The following is a 23253-nucleotide window of genomic DNA, read 5'->3' as shown; positions in this document are numbered from 1 at the left end:
GAAACAAACATCAGTGGTAGAGTCAACGGTAAATATCCTCAAAAGAACTATCGAGGATATAAATTTAAACTTTAGAAGTATGAGAGCTAGGGTAGAAGACATTAAAGGAAAGTTTTTATGTGTACAAGGAATCTATCAATTTCTTTATGGTAACAAAGCAACTAAGCTCCTTGATTGAAAAGTTCGATAAAATTCAATCAGCAGTTATTACTACTACTGATAGATATTAATCGTGGTAGACTAAAGCCAAATATTTTAAAACCTATACAGTTAAAGGGAGAAAAAGCATAAATAGAAGATAACTTATTAGAAACATTGGTGCTTCCAGGAAAAAGAATAGGAACAGAATTGAAGGAAATTTACAGCCTACCAACAGCGAAAGGAATTTTGTTGATAAACAATTAATTCTGAACGTGAAGGATAATTCCAATGCCGGTTGAGCATTAATAAGAATTGGTCAAGGTAGATTTGAACTCCTGGTATTTAGTATATAACTTCGAAATTGATTCCTATCATTCGATGACTGAAGCTACCAATAGAGGAGTATGCGAAGGTAATTGGCTTGTGAGATAGCTCCTTTCAAACCAAAAGGTAATTCAAATTGCGTGTATCAGGAGCCAACCAGCACAGCAACGCTCTGCATGAGTGAGTATTGCACGCACAATATGATTTCACAAAAATATGTGATGATCTGTATGTATCTATTAGATACTATCTACATATATATCTACTATCTACTGTATATGTATGATCTTTTCGTTTTTTAGAGTTCTGGCCCTGCAGTACGGGCCTTCGATGACTCATCTACTATCATGTCGATGACAGCGTCACTTCCGTCGATGACATAGTTGATGATCCGCCATACGCTAAGCTGTTGACATTAACATGGAAAGATCCTATGGCATGATGACACTGTCATCATGCATTTTATAAGCGATGATATTTTTCGAAAAATCATGCACTTAATAAGCGATAATTTTTGTCGAAAATGAATGCATTTAATATGGAAAAACATTAATTTGGTAATTTTTGTCAATTTGCTTTATTTATAGAAAATGTAATTCTTTTCTGCGGTGTTCAGAGCCTTGGATTTGTTTGATTTGATCTTGAGCTCTTCAGAAAGGCACTATTCTTAATATTATGAAGAGCCTTGCGAATGGCCTTTTCAGTTTGCTCGTTCGGTATTTTTATTTTCACCGCCGCTGAAGTAATATGGATTAATTAATCAATTATTATGTTTTTTTAAGTATTTTTTCCAGGACATTATAAAATTCCTTGAAACTTCCAAGGGAACTCTTCCCCGAAGTTCCAAATAAATTTTACTCCAAAATAATCCTCTCGTGCACCATATTTTTTAAACTTCTTGACATTGATGGGCTCGTCCCTATTACGTTCCGTAATTTGTTAGTCTGATAAAAGAAAATAATGGAAAAAAAACATTAATTAGCTGCCATGGAAAGATAGGCTACCACTCACAAAGAAATCGGTGCGCTCCGGAGTTATTATCGAGTTGAAATGCTCCAACTCCGTCGTCGATTATGTAATTTTCTGCTACTTTTGGCTCTTTTTTTATTTGTAGCTTCACAAGTGCCACCGCCCCCGCAAATTTTTCTATCAAAACTTCGATTTTTTTCTAAATTATTATTTGGACTAACATTTCGCCATTTTCTTCTGAAATATAAACAAAAAAATGCATATTAGTGCACATGGATTTCAAACTTTCGAATCGATAACTTTTCGACAGCCATTTCTTACGTCCAAGCTTCCTTCGACCAAAATACCACGATTGGTGTTCAAACATGAACTTATTATCGTCAATACAATGCCACTTTCGGCCCCTTGCAGAATGTTTAAACATAAATAGATTATTGTACCCATTCACTCATGTAACAACACAGAAATCTAAAGAAATCACATAAAGTAGACAAGTTATGACTGCACTGGTGTAAACAGCGATCTGTAACCCATTAATACGACAACAAAACACAAGTGGAGAAAACACTTAACAAATGCGGTCCTAAAATAAAACTAATGTAAGCATGTACTCAAATAGACACCCTCATTGAAGTGTATCCTCTGCTTAGGTCTAACGATAATTATAAACTGCCAAATTGTACCTCCTACCTCATTGTCAAATCACATATAAGGCTCTGATTTTAAGAATAAAATTTAGTTTGAATTTAAAGTCAACTTGCAAATGTCTAGACTTTTCTTTTAAGGTCTTAACAATTGGTATACTTAATTCCATCCGTTGATATCCCAGGCGGTGCGCGTGATCTTTCGGTTCACCAAAATCTCACACACAATTGCACTTCACATGCGAAAGGGTTAATTTGACTTGGGCCAACCCTGTTTGTTTGTCCCTTGTTACCGAATGACTTCGCTAACATCTACAAAAAGGCGTTGAGCGAATTTAAGAGGTTTTATTGCTGGTGGAGTATTTTTTTTTTTAACATTTTTTTTTTTTATTATGATTTGCCAATGGAATTAAAATAACCCTAACTGGCTAGACTTACTTATATATATTTTAAAAAGATATAAGTCAAAGCCCATGTCAAAAGTCAAAACGCATTCCAGCTGGCAGCGTATTGTGCTGGCGAAGCGCCCGGCAAATGGGCTCATTAAAGCCATAATTGGTCCGGTGGAGATCAACTACAAAGAATGAAGCTTTAGGCTCCTGGCAGGCGTACTGAAGCCCATCCTACTAAGCTGGTCAGGGCAATCGATGATACCCACTAGGAGGTCATAAATAATGATCTGGGCCGCAATGGTCCTTCGATCCTCAAGGGAGGAAAGATGCACGAGGCGACATCTGCATTCTGGCAAAGGCTGGAGTGCCAATTTCAGACTCTTTCTTTGCAGTCTCTGGATGCGAGAAATTTGAACGACCCCACTGGGATTCCAAACCATTGAAGCGTACTCAAGTCTCCAGCGCACAAGGAATGAGTACAGACTTAGCTTCGTATACGGGTCCCTGAACTGGGATGATTTCGCTTAACGATGCCGAACATAGCATAGGCTTTTGGCAATATTAAATTCAAGCGCTCTACAAAAAGATTTTGAGTCCAATATGACCCCTATAGAGAGGATGGCCATCTATTCAATATATGCGGCTAACACATTGAGGACACACTTACTAAAAAAAACAAAGTAAAATTTGCTAAAGTTGGGAGAAAACGACTTAAGTCTGCAACAAAGAGAAACTCTATCCAGGTCGCACTGAAGAACATAAGGTCACATAAGGTTTTGAGAGATCGGAAGATTTTAAGATTATCAGCATAAAGCAGATGCTCAGAAGCTTGAATGCTGATACATATGCCGTTGATAAATATTAAGAACAGTAGTGGGCCAAGTGCACTTCCCTGTGGAAGGCCGGAAATAGCGAAGAATGAGTCGGAAAGCTTTGCACTTACCAATACGACATCCTATCGCAGCTCAAAATTTGATCTAAAACAACTGAGCAGGCAGGAATGAATTCCTAACCGATGCAGCTTGGCTATTAGGGCACAGTGGGAGACTTTGTCAATGGCCTTAGCAAAGTCAGTATACACAACATTTACTTGAGCGTGCATTTCAAACACACGAGTACAGAAATTACAAAAAGCGATAAGATTAGTGCCCGTTGATCTACTCAGCATAAAACCATACTGATTTGGGCTAATGTCGGCCTCCATGAGGAAAATGATCTATCTACCAATTCGCTCAAGAAGTTTTGAAAAATTTGCTGATTTGGCAATTGGTCTATAATTAGAGATCAATTTTTGGCACCTTTCTTAAAAATTGGCGTAATCGTGGCAACGTTCCACTTGCCAGTAAACCGACCTGTTAACAGCGAACTTATGAAGAATTATAAGAGGCTCACTGAACGCAGTTGCCATCAAGAATTTTCCTTTCATCAATTGCCTCCAAACTGTACACCAAGTATGCCAATATCGACCAGGGAATAGAGTTTAAGATATCGAAATTATGCCAAGCTTCGTATGGCTCAGAATTGGAGTTAAAAAAAAGGTAAAAAGGTTTGCTATGTCGGGTTTCTGACTCTACCCAAATGTCGAGAGCAGCGACGGCGCAAGTATAGCACACGAAGCCTTGCTATAGCGGTAATTGTTGGAATGATGACGTTAGAAGCGTGCGTACTCGAGAAAGTCCGCCAGCATCGTCGTCTGATCCAGCAGAAACCGAGTGAATATCGCACAAAGTGCAGAGTGAAGAAAAATGTTTTGTTGTTGTGTGATTGGAGATCGCCAAAAATGAAACAAAGGGCTGTTGCTCATAGCAAAAAGTAAAAAAAGTGCAAGCAGAATATGTTGTGGAGAAGTGGCGATCATAAAACCAGAGTCGCCGTTTACTGGGGGTTTTTTGAAGTGGATGGATCTGGAGCTCCCGGAGTTGGCGTGGACGTCCGCACAGCTGTACGCAAATTAACTGCTATCAAATAAGCTGCCGGTCTCTGTGCACAAAGCGGGAAACCCTTACCGATACTTCCCAGAATTTGTCATCAAAGCCCACACGAAAGGGGTTCAGGGGCCCAAAGTTTACAGCTTACGAATTTCAAAGCAGAATTTCATCACCGCCTCTGGCCCCGTCTTAGTAGAAAATTTACCAATATGAAGGTATTTGTTGCTCTGCATCACACTCAACGGCTCACAGCACGGAGCAACACCAACAAGACGATTAAGTTGTTTGTTTCGATTCTTCCTCTCTTTCCATCTGACTGTAATGAAGCCCTCCAAATCAGATGGTGGAGCAGCGGCTGATCCCAAGTCAATGACCTCAGTCGAGGTGGCGGCCACTAACCGTGGAGTCATTAAGTCGATCGCCGGCATGGGCTCGCTGGAATCCTTCCTTGGAGCAATCGGCTTCACCCGCTCATGATAATTGACCGAAAGTGCAGTCTAAAAATCAGACTAAGATCCCGAGAAAGGGTTTTAAGCATCAGAACATTGTTATTAAATTCATTTTCGAATGCGAGTCATTCGCAACCACACAGTTATCACATCAAAAGCAATTGGTGGAATACCGCCAATGGTAAAAAATATCGATCAGAAAATTTCGTTTATATCGTTTATATATCAGATATATCGCTAAGTAACATCATTTCTAGTTTTCTCAACTCCATCAAAACTACAAATTAGAACCAGCTTAAAAGCATTTGGTGTGCCAAAAATATTTCTGTGTGTTTGCAGTACTTGGTTGAATTGCGTTTTTGCTCTGTTAAGATGGCATTGAAAGTATTAGTAGGCCAGAGTAAGTGCATACTAACCTTTTAAATTTATGTGCGACATGTTTGTCGTTCATTGATTTTTCCAAACAAAAATGGTCAGTGACTATCAGTATAGGAAAAAATAAAAATAAATGTTTCATTACCTGCTACCACACCATTACATGTTCACCACACCTAATGGATTAACCATTTCACAACATAATAATCATTTCTTGATTTCACTAACATTACTTTCTTTGTAATGAGTCATAAAGCATGTTGTGTATGTGTCGACACTATTGATGTGGTGTTCTCATTTTAAATACGTACATTTGTATGTATGTGAGCCAGTTCATGATTCATGAACGAAAATAATATCGTTCAGATTAAAAAATCACCGCTTTCGCATGGTGGGTTATGTAAGATCAGCGTCAGTATCCAAATCGATATAAAATTGCTTAAGCCTAGTTTTCCGATGGTCTTGTAGCTAAAGCAACCGAATTGTTTGTTTCCAGTGATATCAAACTGAAATATAACTGTTCCAACCATCATGAATCATAAAAAAGTATTATTATAGAAAGAGGAAGAAAAAAAATGTACCGTGATCTCTCCCTTCACACACTCTCTCAGACAGGAACAGTAGAAGTAAAGGAATTTTTCTCATGTGACACTAGTCAAATGTTTTTTTGCCAGCTTGGTAAGCTTGTGTTGTAAACCTAGTAGTCAGATCGAATAAAATTTTCACCGACTAGAAGTCGTACTACATATTTTGCTAGGGGTAAGGGTGTGACCAGGTGTTAATGCACTACGGTTACACTGTCTTGTGTTTATAGTCATATGAAACTAGACTTTGCTAAACTGGAAAGCCAAGCTAATACATATGTATGTATTTATACCGCTCTCACTGTATGGTTTTCCTATAAAGATATGTACATATCTCTGTTTTTTCAGTTAGCAAAGTCTAATGTCATCGCACCACAAAGCTGGTTGTAAACGATGCAGCGACTGCAAATGCAGCATTTATGTCTGTATCGCTTCATGCTTTGTCATTAAATTAGTTGTGCTATCTCGCTTGTGCCAACGTAAGCTAAATGGAGTTGATATTCTGTGCAGCATAGGAATGTTGAGTGAAATGAGATTGTATGCCTCACACGTACACATGCTCTCATGCAGCCGTTGTATCGTATACAAACAGCTTAAAAGCTATGTACATATACAGTATGTCTATTAATGGTTTGCAAAATGAAAAAAGTCACGGAAGTTCAACTTAAACATAATTATTTATTAGAAAAGGCACTTGTTTTCATGTTCAGTCATATACAATGGTTTTCTTTAGTGTATTCTTAACAAAATAGGTAACAAAAGAAAATGAAAAAGAAACAAAAACATAAACAATTCATAAAAACAAAAAAAAACAGCAAATATCGTGTGTCTATTAAATCTTTGCAAAATGCAAACAGTAATTTTCACAAATGGATATCTTTAAAGGATGCAGCTCTATGTGGCTAATATTTTGTGTGTCCTCCATTAGCATCCAATACTCCTCTGAGACGTCGCGACATCGATGATATTAGGACATTTATGTCGTAATATTCGGGTATTTTTAGCCACTCCTCGTTTATACACTGAATCAAATGACTTTTTGAGGTGGGGCGTCGTTTGGCCACCCTTTTCTTTAACAAGGCCCACAAATTCTCAATAGGATTAAGATCCGGACTCTGGGGGGGCGTGTCAATGACTTTGTTGCAATTGTAAAGGAGCCAAGTGCGGCAAAGGAATGATTTGTGCTTTGGATCATTGTCCTGGTACAGCTTGTATTTAAGTTTGCTGGTGTTCTGTGGATCAACGAAGCCAAAATTCTGCGCACTTTTTGTCAATTCATTCCTTAAAATGTCCAAATAAAATTCCTTTGTCATAATTTCATTGAAAATGCGCAGCTCTCCAACACCTTTGGAAGAAATACAGCCCCAAACCATCACTGAAAGCTTGCCAAATTTCACAGTGGGCACAATGTTCTTCGACTGGAGGGCAGTATTCGGCTTACGCCAAACTTTTCCAGGCCCATCATTATAATAGAGCATGATCTTGGTTTCGTCACAAAAAATCACGTCGTTCCAGTACTCAGGAGGCTTGTCAACATTAAATATCGCAAAGTTTAAGCGTTTTTCAATATTAGCTGTGGACAGCAACGGCTTCTTCCTTGCCACGTGTGAGGAATATCTGTGGACATTTAAAACTTTTCGCACAGTCTCAGGGCAAACGGTCTTGTTTAGATTAATTTTGATATCATTGACCAACTCTCTGAGGCTTGTTTGCGGCTTATTTTCCACGGTTTTCAATATTTTCGAGCAATCCCGGCGAGAAAGCTTTTTTGGTCTGCCGGTAGAGCTCTGCAATTCCAGCCTATTTTCTTTTTCTGCACGTTGAATAATATTATAGACTGTTCTCAACTTAATATTGAACATATTGGCCAACTCTTTAGCTGTCTTTCCTTTGCCATAATTAAAATAAACCAATTGTATCAGATTATCTTCAGTTCGCTTACCGGGCATTGCTAAAACTTCAAATAACACAAGTAACTGAACTGAATTCAAGAAAATTTGTAAACGAATGACTGCAAAGAAGACTTAAGAAAAGCACGCGTCTGGTCGTTTTTGATTTTGATGTCCCGTTTGTTTTTCCTTCGTCTTCTTTCAATCAGTGTTTACATATTGCAAAGAATTAATAGACAGAGGCATACATGCCGCTTTTTTGTTTTTTTTAATTTCTTTACCGTTTTTCTTGGAATTTTGCCCTTTTTTTTCGTCATACCTACAGCTTAAACACATCTTGATAACAGTTAATAAAAAAAATTCCCCCAACTTATGCCTTTACTCATATTTTCAATGTTGAAGTCAAACTTATGTGCCTTTTTACATTTTGCAAACAATTAATAGACATACTGTATGTCATTAGTCTGCTAACTGGCTAGCTGCCAAAACAGAGACGGACGCGGCCGTCTAACTTTGAGCCATCAGTGTAGAAGTGAGCCGCATTTGCAGGTCCTGGTTCGCCCATCTCCCAGTCCTCCCTAGCTGGGATAGATACCTGGAAAGGCGTCGAGAGGTGATCACTGATACAGTGATCTGTCCTCTCTGGTAATTGCGGGAATCTCATCAGGATTCCCGGGTGCCCAACCTCGGATCCTTTCCGACCCCATAAAGTATATATGTATATTCTTGATCAGCATCAATAGCCGTCCGTTCGTCCGTCCGTCCGTCCGTCCGTCTGTCCGTCCATCTGTCTGTCCGTCCCTATTAGCGCCTAGTGCTCAAAGACTAAGAGCTAGAGCAAAGACATTTTATATTCGGACTTCTGTGATATGTCACTGTTACAAGAATATTTCAAAACTTTGCCCCGCCCACTTCCGCCCCCACACAAAAGACTAAAATCTGTGGCATCCACAATTTTAAACATACGAGAAAACCAAAATCGTAGAGAATGATCAGATGTTTCAGACAGCAGAATCTGATTTGGATCGTATCATTATTATAGCCAGCATCAACAAAACAATTTAGTTTTTTTGTCGTGTCGTTTAATATTAGCGGCGTCTGCCGGAGGAGAGCCAGACTGACTAAGTATCGGGTATAAATGTAGAGTTTCGGTCTCCACAGCAACTCACAACGTTCCCCCTCGTTTTTTTGTGGGTCTGTGTAGTTCTTGATAAATGTTTTTCCTCAACGTCTCTCGTCTATTTTTTGAGGAAATACGAAATATGTAAGAAAAAAAAAGTGTGCAGCTTCTTTTCGGCACATTTCTTATTGGCGCTGAAAATGCAGAGGGAAAATTATGAAAGGCATTAAAAAGTTTTCATTTTGTCCCACAGTGTGATTAATGAAATTTGTAATTATAGAAAAAACTAAAGGCACAACTACAGCTATTGATATCGGGGATGAAAATCAACGTTTTTCTCAGACATGCTTGGCACTATTAATTATCTGATACATTATGTACTATTCTATTCCATGTCGATTTTTATACTCGGTACTCAAAAAGTTATATTAGGTTAAATTATATTATTTGAAAGTTATATTAATTTCTTGTAGATGTATGTATTTAACAGCCTGAAGGAATCGTTTTCGATCTCAAAATATATATATGTACATATGGCCATTTCCATTCTGGCGTTACCATACAAAATTAAAAAAAAAAAAAAAATAATAATAAAATGTCGAATTAACAAACAAAAAATACAAATATTTTCGTTGAATAGTAATTGGGGGGACAACAAAATTACAAAAATCGATTTTAAAGATATAAGCGGAAAGACCTAACGTTACGTCACATAAAAACATACATAAGGCCACATTTGCGAAGACCACCCACTAGAGAAGTCACAAATGCATGAGATTTCAGAATGCGGCTTTTTTTTGTCGCTGACTGTAGAGTCTAGACCACTACTGTGGTCCTCGTTACCTTATCCTCTGACCAACCTGTTGGCGTCGCCACTAAGACCAGGACCTCCTTGACCTCGCCACCGTCTTCGTGTAGAGGGCTGCCGAGCGAGCGTCCTGACAATGGCTTTCACCTAGCCTTGATGCCACCCGGTATCCTCACATTTGTGCGGTATCCCGCCGTTCTATTCTAGCTAATGCAAGAATCGATCCTAGAGATCTTTCTCTACCACATGGCATTTTTCTCGATGGATCTGACCATCCCTTACGGAGATTAAAGTCTTGCCAATCGCCATCTTGGCCGCCTGATGGCATTATCAGGGGTTCCCCGGGGCCCATGCGCTTTTTTTTTTTACCAAATTATTTGTAAGCTGGCTAAAACTTTTCACCAGTAAAGGTTTCTTCGGGCAGCCATCTAGGCCCCTTACTCTTCAAACTCTTTATTCATGACTTGCCTTCGGTATTAACATACTCTCGAGTTCTTATGTATGCGGATGATGTTAAAGTCTGTGTCCAGTATAAGGAAATTTCATTTCATTCTCGCTTGCAATCCGATCTCAATAACTTTTAGTCATGGTGTTGTGCAAACTTGTTGCACCTTAATGCCTCGAAATGCAAAGTAATGACATTTCATCGTTTTAGACCTTAGTTGGCTCCCTACACCCTATGTGATGGTTCTCTTTAGAGAATCACCCTGGTGAATGATCTTGGGGCTATATTAGACGCCAAGCTAAAGTTTTCTGAACACATTTCGACAATGGTAAATATGTCCATGGGCGTACTTCGGTTTATAAAGAGGTGGTCAAAAGAATTTGACGACCCCTATATAACAAAGACTCTCTATATCTCGCTAGTTCGTCCGATCTTAGAATATGGATATAGAATCAGTACAGAAATATCTTTTACTCTTTGCTCTGCGGGGCCTTAACTGGGATGCGGGTGTGAGACTCCCATCTTACTCTAGTTGCTATTAGTAAACCTCCCATCCTTAGTTAACCGGAGGAAAATGGTATCCACCACTAATTCTCTTCCTCTTATTAAATTACTAATCCTCACAAAGCTTTCTAGTAATTAGTAATTTTAGTGGTATTTGTATTTGTATTTTGACTGCATGCTTGGGATTTTAGTAAGTGTAGTACTAATTTTCCTCGTATAGTAGTCTAAGAGCTATCGTTCTTGCATGTTCACGTTCGGTACGGCTACGCGCCGCGCGTCAGCCTTCTGCGCGTGTCACACGGGCCACTTGACGGTGCATTAATTGCATCGCTTCTTGAAAGATGCAGTCATTGCATGTAAACGTCCAAGTATAAAACGAGGGTGAACGTTGTGAGTTTCTGCTGCGACCGCAACTCTACACTTATACCCGATACCTAGTCAGTATTGCTTCATTCAACTACAAAGAATGCGTGCGAGAGAGACAGAAAATCAGTCAGAACGTGTCGACGGGCGCTGCGTAGCCACTGCAAATTGAAGGGTTGGGGCGAAGATTGGAAATAAACTTGTGCAGGTTCGATATCATAGAGATCTCTGAGATCTAGCCACTAATGTTTTGCGCTAAGAAAAGCATGCTATGCTACGTGTGTTAGAGAGAGACAGGGCGAGAAAAAATGAAATTGTTTTCTTCATTTTAGCTAAAATAATGATACGATCCAATTCAGATTCTGCAGTCTAAAAGATATGGTCATTCTTTACGATTCTGCGTTTTTTGTTTTCTTGGATCTTTAAAATTGTGGATGCCACAGATTTTCGTCTTTTGTGTGGGGGCGGAAGTGGACGGGGCGAAGTTTTGAAATATACTTGTAACAGTGACATATCACAGAAGTCCGGATACAAAACGTCGTTGCTCTAGCTTTTATAGTCTTTGAGCACTAGGCGTTCATAGGGACGAACCTGGAAGGAAGGACCTGGAGAAGCGAGTCGCGCGCACGTGGAGGAGGCGGAAGATGGAAGGCGGAGCATTCATCCGGCCGGATATTAAACATATTGGAGACCTCCCTTTAGCACTAAAAGCAGCCCATATCATTAGAGATCCATCACCATGGTTTGGCTTGTAGCAATTTGCCCGTGGATGACGCGGGTCTCTCCAATATTTATGATCGACATCTGAACCGTGTAAACTAATTTTTTTTTCATCACTAAAAATTAAATTGTCTAATTCGGGGTCCCAAGACTTGTGTTTTTCAAAAATGACATGCGCGCATCATTATGATGTTTAGTGTAGAGGAGTTTGCCCACTTTCTTTTGATATGTCAGGTTAAAATTCTCGTTCAAAATTTGGCTCACACGTTGCCTGGGGATTGTTAACCCGAGTTCTGCCTTGAGAACCTTGCCCCAAGTGCCGTTTTGTCAATTCTATTATGGTAGATACTGGGCCAATTCGACGATTTATGCGGTAACCGTCTGGATCTATGCAAATTTTTGAAATAGTATTTCGATGTCGATACATTAGCGGAGCTATTCGACCATTTTTTAATGCCGGCTAATTTCATTCTCTTGATCCCTCCCTGTTCTTCCTCAGAAAAAGATTTACCATGTGGTATTTTTAGCTAAAATGCAATTTTTTTTTTTAATTTTTATTGCTTTGAAGCAATAATAAGTGCTTACGTACAGAATCAATCAGCTTGTCACTTTTACTGAAAAGATGCTAACACTCTCAAAACATGAATAAACATATTGCACATATATCTATTTTCTACGTAGAGCGCGCGCTTGATCTCTTATTTAAGCTAATGGTACCACAAATGGAGTTCAAAGAAGACGAAAATTTTTCATAACTGAGCACAACAATAAGAGATAAGAACTGCATAGTCAAATCAAACAAGCATCTATTACTTTTTGAGAAAAATTGAAAATAATTTTTGCACATATATGTAGCCATTTTACTAAGGTACTATTGTACTTGAATATTTGTAGATTTTGATTTGCGTGAAGTAAAAATATATGAAGGGCCCCTCCCAGCACCCGCGAGACATATCCTGTTGGTTTCGTTTATTGTGAATATTGATATAACAAGGCGAACATTGTGAGTTTATCTAAATTTATACCCGATACTTAGTCAGTATGGCTCTCCTCCGGCAGGCGCCGCTAATATTAAACGACACGATAAAAAGTGCGTGCGAGAGAGACAGAAAACAGTCTGAGCGCGTCGTCGAGCGCTGCGTAGCCACTGCAAATTAATTTGTTCCTTTTGGCTCTAAAAATGATCCGATCTGATCCACGTTCGGCAATCTGTAAGATATGGTCATTCTCTATGATTGTGCGTTTTATTTTTCTCGCATCTGCAATATTGTGGACGGAAATTGGTGGGGTTTTGAGTTGATTTTGAGATATACGTTTTATAGTGAGATCAAACAGTAGTGTGGATACCAAATTTGATTACTTTAGCCTTAATAGTCTCTGAGATTTGTGGATACCCTCAGATTTTCGTCCTTTGTGGGGGCGGAAGGGCGTGTGGAAATTTTGATTGCTCTAGACCTGTGTGTTAGCGAGACAGAATGAAATTGTTTTCTTGATTCTAGCTATAATAATTATACGATCCAATTCAGATTCTGCAGTCTAGAAGATATGGTAATTTTCTACGATTCTGCCATTTTTGTTTTTTTGTATCTTTAAAATTGTGGATGCCACAGATTTTCGTCTCTTGTGTGGGGCGGAAGTGGACGGGGCGAAGTTTTGATTTATAGTCTTTGAGCACTAGGCGCTTATAGGGACGGACAGACAGACAGGACTTAATCGACTCGGCTAACGATGCTGTATTCTATTGATACTTTATACATTATGAGGTCGGAAACGCTTGCTTCTGGACGTTACATACATCCACTTTCACCACAAATCGTGAATTGATTCTATTTTTCAAGGCGAGCTTTATTTTGCATATGGTTTTATACCATATACCAAAACATAGACTACAATAAAAAAAAACCGGAAAACCGTTAAACAAAAATATTTTGGTAGCCGTCGCTATTTAAAGTAAATTTAGAACCAAGAAATTGGAAAAAAAAATTGTATGCTTGTTAAAAATTTTAAAAATTGTGCTTTTGCGTCTTCAATGGGGTTGCACAGTGACAATAATTAATCTTAATATCTTTTTGGTATAACTTGACTGTGTATTCATTTGAAGTAAGCAAACAATTTTTTTTTAGTTAAACATTTTTTTTAATTAAAAAAAAATATATATATATAATCCGAAATATCGAAAATTCTCAATGGCCAGCAATTAAGAAATTTACATGGGGAGCGGAGCGCATTTCGGCCGGTGGAGTTCAATGCTATTGACAGTGTTCGGGCCAGCCGCCGAAGAATAACGGTAAATGTTTATAGATATTGTTATTGTATGTGCAGAGTGAGCCGCCTATGGTTTGCAAGCGTTGACGTTCTGCAGAGCTGCTGCGCTCTCCCGCTAAAAGGGCTTTCTGACGCCGCCACTTCGGCAATTACCTTGCTGTGCCGCCGCCACTTCGGCAATCACTTTTGAACTGCCGCCGTCGTCTTTTAGTTCCATACTAACCCCTTTGCGCATCGGTTGCATATCAACCTCTTACCTATCTGGCCCTAGCAAGCAATCGGCTTCAGCTCAGCCACAATATTTAGGTAAATGTTATAAAGATTAACCAAGTCGCTTTTTTATTGTGGAAACAAATATGTGCCAAAGAAGCTAGGCATCTCAAACAATGGTGACCCCCCGACGTGATATAAAACCATTGCTTAATCGCGTTCCGTTAAAACACTTATAATTTATACAATATTTTGTTGTTGGGTAGTTTAACTACCAACAAATACATTTGGGTGCACGTTGAAAAACAGTTTAAAGTGCAAATTCAGTGAGAGTGCGGCTGGAATATTTATAGACAAATTCCGGTATTTTAAGCCTCGAATCTCTCATTCTCTGCGCAGCTGCAGCCGCGGTTCTTGACTTTTCGTGTCTTGCATTCTCGCTCTCGCGTCTATACATTGTCGCTTAAGCGGTATTTCATTTCATAATGAATTGGAGGCTCTCGATCAAAACGAGATTGGGAGTGAGCTGCGCGAAATCTTCGATACTCTTTTCATATCGTTGAAAGCTGAGTTGCTGGCTGCTGTTGAAGTAAGCCAGTCACACGCCGCTGCCCATTCTACGACTCTGCCAAGCCATTCCGGACATAGTACCATCATCATAGCTCACAAACAGCGACTTCCTGAGCTGAAGGTGCCTAAGTTTTCTGGTGGATACCTCGAGTTCTCGGATTTTATGGCAATGTTCAAATCGGTGATTGAAGCGGATGCGGATCTCAGTGACATCGAGAAATTCCAGCACCTTCGCTCTTGCCTCGCTGATGCGGCTTTGGATCCGGTTCGATCGTTGGAGCTCTCCAGTGCCAATTATCGTGCGGCTCTGGATATACTCAATAAACGCTCTAATAACAAAAGACTTGTTTTCCAGGCACACATCAAGAAGATTCTTGAGCTTAAGAGGGTAGACTCGCCTTCTGCTAAAAGGCTTCGGGAGTTTTCGGATGCAGTCAATTTACACATGCGAGCGTTGCAGACATTGGAAACTGCTGAGGAGATTTCAGGATTTATGGTCATCAACATGCTGCTGCAGAAGTTGGATTCGAAGACGCAAACCAAATGGGAGGAGCACACATCGTCGGATGCTATACCTACCACAGAGGAATTCTACGAATTCTTGCAGCAACGCTGCCAGAAAATGGAGCGGTTGGAATATGCTACAGCGACACACGCTAGTAGCGATCAGGTGGGAAAAAACCATTCCTATACGCAGGTTAAGAAAACGTTTGTAGCTTCCAACTCTTCCGCCGACCCGTCTGTATGCGTCTTTTGCCACTCAGCGGGCCATGGAATATACTCGTGCAAGATATTCGGAAATCTCTCACCGTTGCTGTGCCACAAAGAAGTGAAGAAGCTTTCGCTATGCTTCAATTGCCTAAAACCGGGACACCGGACCCGCGCATGCAATAGTGGAAAATGTCGAGTATGCGGCGGTAGGCATCATAGTTTGTTGCACATCGATAGTATACAGCCCACAACACAAAGCTGCCCAGGTATTATTCCTCCCGATCTGGCCGTTCAACCGGACACTCTTTCCGTTGCTCAAAATTCTGCTAGCAGCTCGTCTCTACCTTCGTCTACCTCTCTTGTTGCCCAAGGTCTTCACTCTGATGTCGTGCTTCTGGCTACAGCCGTGGTTCTCGTAAAGAATCGGTCTGACGTTTTAGTTCCTTGTCGTGCCATCTTAGATTCAGGATCGCAGCTGCATCTCGTCACATCCAGGTTCGCCCAGCAGCTTCAGCTTAGGAGAACTCAATCGTCTGCACTTGTGTCTGGACTGGGCGATACCAGCGTTTCTACTGAGGGATCCACCATAAGCATTTGTATGCATTCTCGCACCTCTGCTTACACAACTACGCTTACTGCTCTCATCGCCCCCACGATTACCGATTCTCAACCAAGTATGACAGTAAATGTATCCGATTGGAGTATTCCATCTAACATTCAGCTCGCTGATCCTGCATTTTTGATCTTCTCTGCGTAGGGCAAATCAAACTCACCGATGGCCTGCCTCTTCTGCAGAAGACCCGGCTTGGGTGGATCGTATCTGGCGGTGGAAAGAAGGTATCAAGCTCGGCGCTTTTGGCCACACACAATTGTCCAGATTCGATAGCTGAGCAAGGTTGGATAAAACTCTTCGTATGTTTTGGGAAGTCGAGAATTGTGTGGACGTTGGGTTGAATACCAAAGATGAAGACTATTGTGAAGCACATTTCGTAAGCCACCTATCACGGTTGCCATCCGGGGAGTATGCAGTTCGTCTGCCACTAAATAACAATACTGATCGTTTAGGAGAATCTTATGCTCAGGCTTATCGACGGTTCATCAGTCTGGAGCGAAAACTTGAGCGTAATCCTACACTCAAGGAGCGGTATTCCGCCTTTATGAGGGAGTACATTGATTTGCATCATGTTTACCAAGTCAACCCTGATTCCCGTAGCCTCTGCAAATATTTCTTGCCTCATCACTGTGTCCTAAAGTAGGACAGTACGACGACAAAACTCCGTGTCGTTTTCGATGGATCCGCAGCTTCATCAACTGGATATTCTCTAAATGATGTGATGATGACAGGCCGTGTTATTCAGCCTGCATTGTTTAACATATTGATTCGCTTTCGAACATATCCAGTCGCTCTCACTGGGGATATTTGTAAAATGTTCCGCTGCGTACGAGTGTCTCCACCCGACAATTTGTATCAGTGCATCCTATGGCGAGATTCCATCGAGTCCGAGGTTCAAGTCTACACATTAGACACCGTCACATACGGGACGAGGGCTGCATCATTTTTAGCGGTCCGCGTAATGCACCAGCTGGCCATCGACGAGGGTGAGTCCTACCCACTTGGCTCAGCTGCTCTGCGGCAGGAGTTTTACGGGGATGACTTTATTTCGGGTGATAATTCGGTCGCACAGGTCATGGACAAGATGCACCAAACATCAGCTTTACTGTCCCGTGGTAATTTTAGACTTAGGACCGTGGGACCCTGCTTCGGATCAGCTGCTTTTTGCCTTGTCCGCACTGGACACAAACTCAAAGCCATCAAAGCGGTTGGTTTTATCTACGATTGCGCGGTTCTACGACCCTCTTGGATTGATAAATCCAGTCATTGTCAGGTGCAAAATCTTCCTTCAGAAGCTTTGAAGAGAAAATTTGGATTGGGATGAAAGCCTACCCTCAGCGTTGCATTCAACTTGGATGGACTTGAGAAACAGTTTGGCAAGCATTTCTCGGATCTCATTTCCTCGCTTGGTACTTCGTTCTAATGTGGCTACAGGAGTTCACGGATTCTGCGATGCCGGCTTAGAAGCATATGGCGCTTGCGTATATGTCAAGTCCAGGGAAGCCCAGTCTTTCAGCCACGTTTTGTGCTCAAAGTCGCGAGTGGCGCCAGTAAGGACAATATCGATTCCTTAGCCGAAATTAAGTGGAGCCCACTTTGCTTGCGAAATTTCAAGTTTTCGTGGCAAATGGAGTGGCATCAATTCATGAGTTGACGGCAGCCATGGAATGGAGCTATGTTCCCACATCTTTAAATCCTGCTGATATCTTCTCGAGAGGCTCGCTTCCCAGCCATCTTATCCATTCAGAGCTATGGTCTCATAGCCCATCTTTTTTGCTAGGCTCCAAGGATAAGTGGCCAGTATCTTCTGCTAACGACATAGAAACTTTGGATCTTCGCAAGATAGTATTGCTGATCACGTCTCCACAGGCCGATCTCACGTCCGGATGCATATTTGCAAATTCGTTCTTTCGCCTGAAGCGCACATTCACCTACATGCATAAATTTATACATCGTCTTAGGCATCCAGGACTCACCGTTTCTGATATTTGGCAAGGAACGAATCTTCTGATTCGACACATTCAGCTGGCAAATTTGTGGATGGACATAAAGGAGATTCGGCGCAATGAACTCCAGTTCTATTAGTTCGCTCAACCCATTCATCGACTGGGATTCTGGGATTCATTCTGGACTACTTAGAGTTGGAGGTCGTCTTGGCAACTCATCGCTAGGATTTGACGCTCAGCACCACTCATTATGCCAAACGGACATTTCATTAGTTTTGCGCTGATAAGATATTATCACGAAACGAACCTCCATGCCGGACCTCGCGCCCTGCTATTTAAAATATTGGCACATTGGAGGTATTAATGCAGTGTCAAGGGTCGTCAGCAAGTGTGTGAGATGCTTCAGGACTAGGCCGCGCATGGTTGAACACATCATGGGAGACCTACCTAAGTAATGTTTCGAAGGATCTCGAGATTTTTAAGTCACTGATTACTGTGGACCTTTTTTATACTCAACCGTTAACTGCCGCCCCTTACTCTCGCTTTCGGAAAATCCTGATGATTTAGATGATTTGACAACTCTGCTTCTAGTCGGCCCCATGAGCGAATTCTCGAGCCTGACCTAACAAAGGTGAACTAAAATCGTCCGGATGGCTGGCAGCGGGTCACCCAACTACAACAAATATTTTGGAGGCGCAAAGAGAATCTCACGATATGTATCGCGCGAAGTGGCGTACCTCCGCGCAAATCATCTGCAAGAACGATCTCGTCCTAGTGAAGGACGAAAATATTCTTCCGATGCTTTGGCCACTGGCTGGAGTGGTCGATGTCGTTATGGGCAAGGACGGAGTGTGTCGCGTCTCTGACCTGAAGACATCCTTAGGAAACATCAGGATGGCCGTCACTCGGCTATGTTTGCTGCCCCTTAAGGAATCTGTTGAGAGACTACCTCCCAACGAGGGAAGTACGTTCGGGCCGCCGAAGAACAACCGTAAATGTTAATAGATATTGTTATTGTATGAACAGAGTGAGACGCATATGGTTTGCAACCGTTTATATTCTGCAGAGCTGCTGCGCTCTCCCGCTAAAGGGGCTCTCTGCCGCCGTCGTCTTTTAGTTCCATGCTAACCCCTCTTCGCATCGGTTACGTACCTCTATCTGGACCTCTCAAGCAATCGGCTTCAGCTCAGCCACAAAAATCAAATAAATGTTATAAAGAATTAAACCAATTCTCTTATTTAATTTGGAAACTAATAGGTGCCTAAAAAGCTTTGCATCTCAAACAGATAAGTATATATAAGGTATACCAAATAATGTGGACAGTCCCCGACTAGCTAGTAGTCTATTAGGTCATATACTCAAACTATTATTATTATTATGCTATAAAATGAAATGTATTTCTTTATTTTGCATGAAACCTTAGAAATCATGAACGAGGTGGTCAAGTACAAGCCACCACCACCGAAGAAACATGGTGCTCCATTGGCTGTCAAAAATGGAGCTGGTGGCATGGAATGGCGGGTGTTGGTGGTGGATAAGCTGGGAATGCGAATGGTTTCCGCCTGCACCAAGATGCATGAGATTAGTGCTGAGGGTATTACTTGTAAGTGTTTTTTTTTTACTTACTTACAAAAATGACTTACATATATTATTCGTAGTGGTAGAGGACATCAACAAGAAACGTGAGCCATTACCCACCATGGATGCAATATATTTAATTACCCCATCGGATGATTCTGTTCGTGCATTGATACGGGATTTTGAGAATCCTGCGCGCCCCATGTACCGCTTTGCGCATGTGTTCTTCACCGAGGGTATGATTCAAGTCGCCAGTTATTATTGTTCTTGTGTATTTGGGATCCATTTTTTTTTTTATAATTGTTTTGATTTTTATTATTTTCATGAAATCTAACCACATTACTGAATAGCCATTCCTACCAGAGCACTCGATATGCTGAAAGCACACAAAGGTATTTGTCGTCGTTATGTCCGTACCTGCAAAGAAATCAATATTGCATTTCTAGCCTCTGAATCCCAGGTATTGAAAGCGTCCAGCGCTTTTCTAGTCAAATTAAAACTCCTATGCCGTTCTACTAATATATAACAACAAATCTATATTACGCTTTTTAAATCTACCTTTTATGTGTGTTAAGTCACTCAAAAACTTATACCATTGAAAAATAATGGGGAAAATTATGTAGGCCGATTATAAAAAATACGTATAGCTCCATCCTCAATTTGATCATATATAACTATAAACACTTTATAGTTTTGTTTTTTTAGTTGCCAAGTGAGAATCCTTTTATTATTTCATTATTTCGTCTTGGAATTTTCTTACCACTGAGTATTTTTTCAGAGTCAAAAGAAATTATAACCGTTTTATTATCTGAAAACGGAAAATCAGAATGAATTGCAGTTTTACTGGCGAATTCAAATAAATTTATACACATACATACATGAACATATACACTATATATTCTTTATTACGTATTTTTTAGGTACATATACATAGAATTAGACATATAAAGCATACAATATACATATTACTTTTTATGTATATATGTATACATATATATATATATATATATATATATATATATATATATATGTATATATAAAGTACATAAGTATACAAATCAAAAATTTTAATGTATATATAATTATAGTTTGCCCGGAGGAATTGTTTAACGATTTGTGTAAATCGTGCGCTGCAAGAAAGATCAAAACTCTAAAGGAGATTAATATTGCATTTCTACCTTACGAATGCCAGGTGCGCTCAAAAACTAACACTCATATTAAGTGTATACTAATTTATATCCAACTTCATTAAACCAAGCGACATTCTTATATAATGTGCCTAATAAGTTAATCACATCAGTGCTCCTGTGGTTGGCTTTTTTTCTATTAATGTAAATGTTCATTATTAACAATTGGAATATGTCTATAAATTTGATAGTGCCTAAAAAGAGATTTCGAGTGCTAGTTTATAGCACACTTTTTTTTATCACTGTCCCTACGTACAATATTATACTCGTACATCTAGCTTTGTGTCGTATTTATTGTAAAAAAAAATACGTTTTAATTCACAAATTACCTTGCGCGGTCTTGCTCTGGCAAATTTTAGCTCTGAAGCATCTACAAAAAAATCTCCTTAAGTTTTGTTAAACTTGTTTTGTAGTGTTCAATTTAATGTGTGTTAATTGTATGCAGACAAACAAATCGTATAAAAAATATATACAAAAATTATAAATATCAACAAAAATTAAGTAAAAGAGGCCCGGCCCGATCAATAAAAAAATATTAATTTAGTGTTATCCTTGAACTTTTTCACATGTGTACATATATTCGGCTTATTCGTAATTTTCTTATGATCAAAAAAAGTATTGAAATGGCCACATATGTATGTATGTAAATTAAGGTTGCGCTTGTTTATAAAAGTTTTATTTTTTAAAATTTCAGGGTCTAAAAAATGTTCCTTTTGTTATAAAACAATAAAATAAAAAGTTTCAGCCAAATTCGATAACGTTTAGAGGTTCCGATTTGAGGTCAAAGTTCAAAAATACGATATTTGGCCAATTCTTCCTATGGCAGCTATACTATATATCGCTCTAATGGGATTGATTTTTTTGTGATGGAATCGAATATTAGAATATTCTAGAACTCTAGAATATTATCGTGGAGATAATGTTTTTTATCCCCAATCGGCCGACTAATTATTCCAATTAAATAAAACTCGGCGCAGAAATAAAATTGCGATATGTTCTTTAATGCGTGACATCCAAATTGCAAGTGTGGCTTGCCGCTCGGCCGACGTCGGTAGGCAGACGCAAAGCGGAGATAGCGAAGAGCGAGCTGGCAGAGCGCAAAGCTTTAACAAACAAATGAGTGACATAGATATAAGTAACAAACAAAATAAGCGGCTGAGGGCCAAGAATTAGGTGCTAGTAAGCAGCTAATCGGCTGGGTTCTGCTCCGAACAATTATAATATAATCCATCCCGTAAAACAGCATGTTCGGTTGTATCATTAGCCACTTTTTAAAAGTGATTTTAATATATTTAAAGAATAAATGAAAATTACTTCATTACTATGCCATTCTGAAGAATTAAGTGTCACAAAATCAGATAGTCTCCGTGTAATAAACGTTGGATAGTCATTTTCTTAAAAATTTGGCGTTTTGTAGAAGTTTCAACATCATCATGGTCAACCCGAAGTGTCAAGAGTTGCTTTGGCATTTCTCGTTTCTCCATGAAAGTAACTTTATCGTCAAGCAATGCAATTGCGCTATTTTCATCAGATAAATAAAACAAATGGCTGCAAGTCTTTTTTAAAACGACGTTTGCAATTTTCGGATAAAATTCTTTATAGTTGTACATTTCGCATATAAATTGAAAGTCCAGATTTGGAGCTTCAACATCTAATGTTGGCCGAACCAAATAATTTATATAAGAACGCACTATAATAAAAGAATCGACAACTCTTTTCGAATTGTCAACTTTAACTGATCTCGAAAATAGGCTTCCATCGTGCATGGTTCATTGGTCCAGGTAGTCGGAAACAATGACCTTTGGGAACCGATCCAAAAACAAACGAGGGGGAAGGTTGTGAGTTGCTGCGAAGACCGCAACTCTACATTTATACCCGATACTTCGTCAGTAGGGCTCTTCTCCGGCAGACGCCGCTAATATTAAACGACACGCCAAAGAGTGCGTGCGAGAGAGACACAAAATCGTGTCTCGATGTCGAGCGTGACATCGGGCGCTGCGTAGCCACTGCAAATAGATTTGTTCGTTTTGGCTATAAAAATGATTCGATCTGATTCAGATTCAGCAATCTGATAGATATGATCATTCTCTATGATTGTGCGTTATTAGTTTTCTCGAATCTTCAATATTGTGTATGACGGAAAGGTGTGGGGCCAAAATTTGAGATATACGTTTTATAATGAGATCAAACAGGAGTGTGGCCTCCTTACTCTAGCCTTAATAGTCTCTGAGATTTGTGGATGCCCCAGATTTTCGTCCTTTGCGGGGGCGGAAGGGGGTGTGGCGAAATTTTGAGACCAAGGTCCGATGTCACAGGTATGTGGATCAAAAATTTGGTTGCTCTAGCTCTTATTAGTTCTGATATCCTTGAAGTCACATGTTGCAATTGGCAAAACCGACCATGAAACCTGTGTGCTAGAGAGAGACAGAGCGAGAAAGAATAAAATTGTTTTCTTGATTCTGGCTATAATAATTATACGATCTGGTTCAGATGCACTCTAGAAGATATAGTCATCCTC

General features: G+C 39.9%; 2 protein-coding genes and 2 long non-coding RNA genes across 10 annotated transcripts in view; 3 read left to right on the top strand and 1 right to left on the bottom strand.

The window, feature by feature from the left end:
* Window positions 1-748: 748 nt before the first annotated feature.
* On the bottom strand, window positions 749-5914 carry LOC26532960 (uncharacterized). 3 transcript variants are annotated; one of them, XR_001450748.2, is made up of 4 exons: window positions 5804-5914; window positions 5368-5739; window positions 1477-1671; window positions 1004-1409 (listed from the first exon to the last, which is right to left on the bottom strand). It is a non-coding gene; the product is annotated as an uncharacterized lncRNA (long non-coding RNA). The 3 variants fall into 3 exon arrangements; XR_004470470.1 differs by lacking the exon at window positions 5804-5914 and having other exon boundaries at window positions 749-1409; window positions 5534-5666; XR_004470469.1 differs by lacking the exon at window positions 5804-5914 and having other exon boundaries at window positions 749-1409; window positions 5264-5461.
* The window catches only part of Rop (Syntaxin-binding protein Rop), a 32194-nt gene continuing 14023 nt past the window's right edge, over window positions 5083-23253 (top strand). The window contains exons 1-5 of one of the 4 annotated variants that reach the window (XM_033384334.1): window positions 5083-5247; window positions 19394-19573; window positions 19629-19784; window positions 19899-19940; window positions 20637-20740. In XM_033384334.1, the coding sequence (XP_033240225.1) occupies window positions 5220-5247; window positions 19394-19573; window positions 19629-19784; window positions 19899-19940; window positions 20637-20740 (510 nt within the window). In that variant the 5' untranslated portion in view covers window positions 5083-5219. Of the gene's footprint in view, window positions 5248-5549; window positions 5614-5866; window positions 5901-19393; window positions 19574-19628; window positions 19785-19898; window positions 19941-20636; window positions 20741-23253 lie in introns of those variants that run through there. The other 3 variants (XM_033384333.1, XM_033384332.1, XM_033384335.1) reach the window with 3 other exon arrangements.
* LOC117184987 (uncharacterized) lies at window positions 5951-6872 on the top strand. Its single transcript, XR_004470472.1, has 2 exons — window positions 5951-6085; window positions 6155-6872. It is a non-coding gene; the product is annotated as an uncharacterized lncRNA (long non-coding RNA).
* LOC117184985 (uncharacterized) lies at window positions 17342-19271 on the top strand. 2 transcript variants are annotated; one of them, XM_033384339.1, is made up of 2 exons: window positions 17342-18934; window positions 18997-19271. In XM_033384339.1, exons 1-2 carry the CDS (start codon window positions 18685-18687, stop codon window positions 18999-19001), a joined length of 255 nt encoding a protein of 84 aa, XP_033240230.1. In that variant the 5' UTR covers window positions 17342-18684; the 3' UTR covers window positions 19002-19271. The 2 variants fall into 2 exon arrangements, with proteins under 2 accessions (XP_033240230.1, XP_033240229.1); XM_033384338.1 differs by having other exon boundaries at window positions 17342-18961; window positions 19037-19271.

The sequence above is a fragment of the Drosophila pseudoobscura genome, chromosome X (genome assembly GCF_009870125.1).
Source record: "Drosophila pseudoobscura strain MV-25-SWS-2005 chromosome X, UCI_Dpse_MV25, whole genome shotgun sequence".
Lineage (NCBI taxonomy): Eukaryota > Metazoa > Arthropoda > Insecta > Diptera > Drosophilidae > Drosophila > Drosophila pseudoobscura.
This window is presented reverse-complemented; position numbering and strand designations above follow the sequence as displayed.

Bases quoted from the DNA above. Each gene is read 5' to 3' on its own strand.
- LOC117184985 (XM_033384338.1), top strand. From the start codon at position 18,685: ATGTATCGCGCGAAGTGGCGTACCTCCGCGCAAATCATCTGCAAGAAC. The intron at 18,962-19,036 runs GTAAATGTTAAT...TATATTCTGCAG, and splicing joins CGGGCCGCCGAAGAACAACC to AGCTGCTGCGCTCTCCCGCT.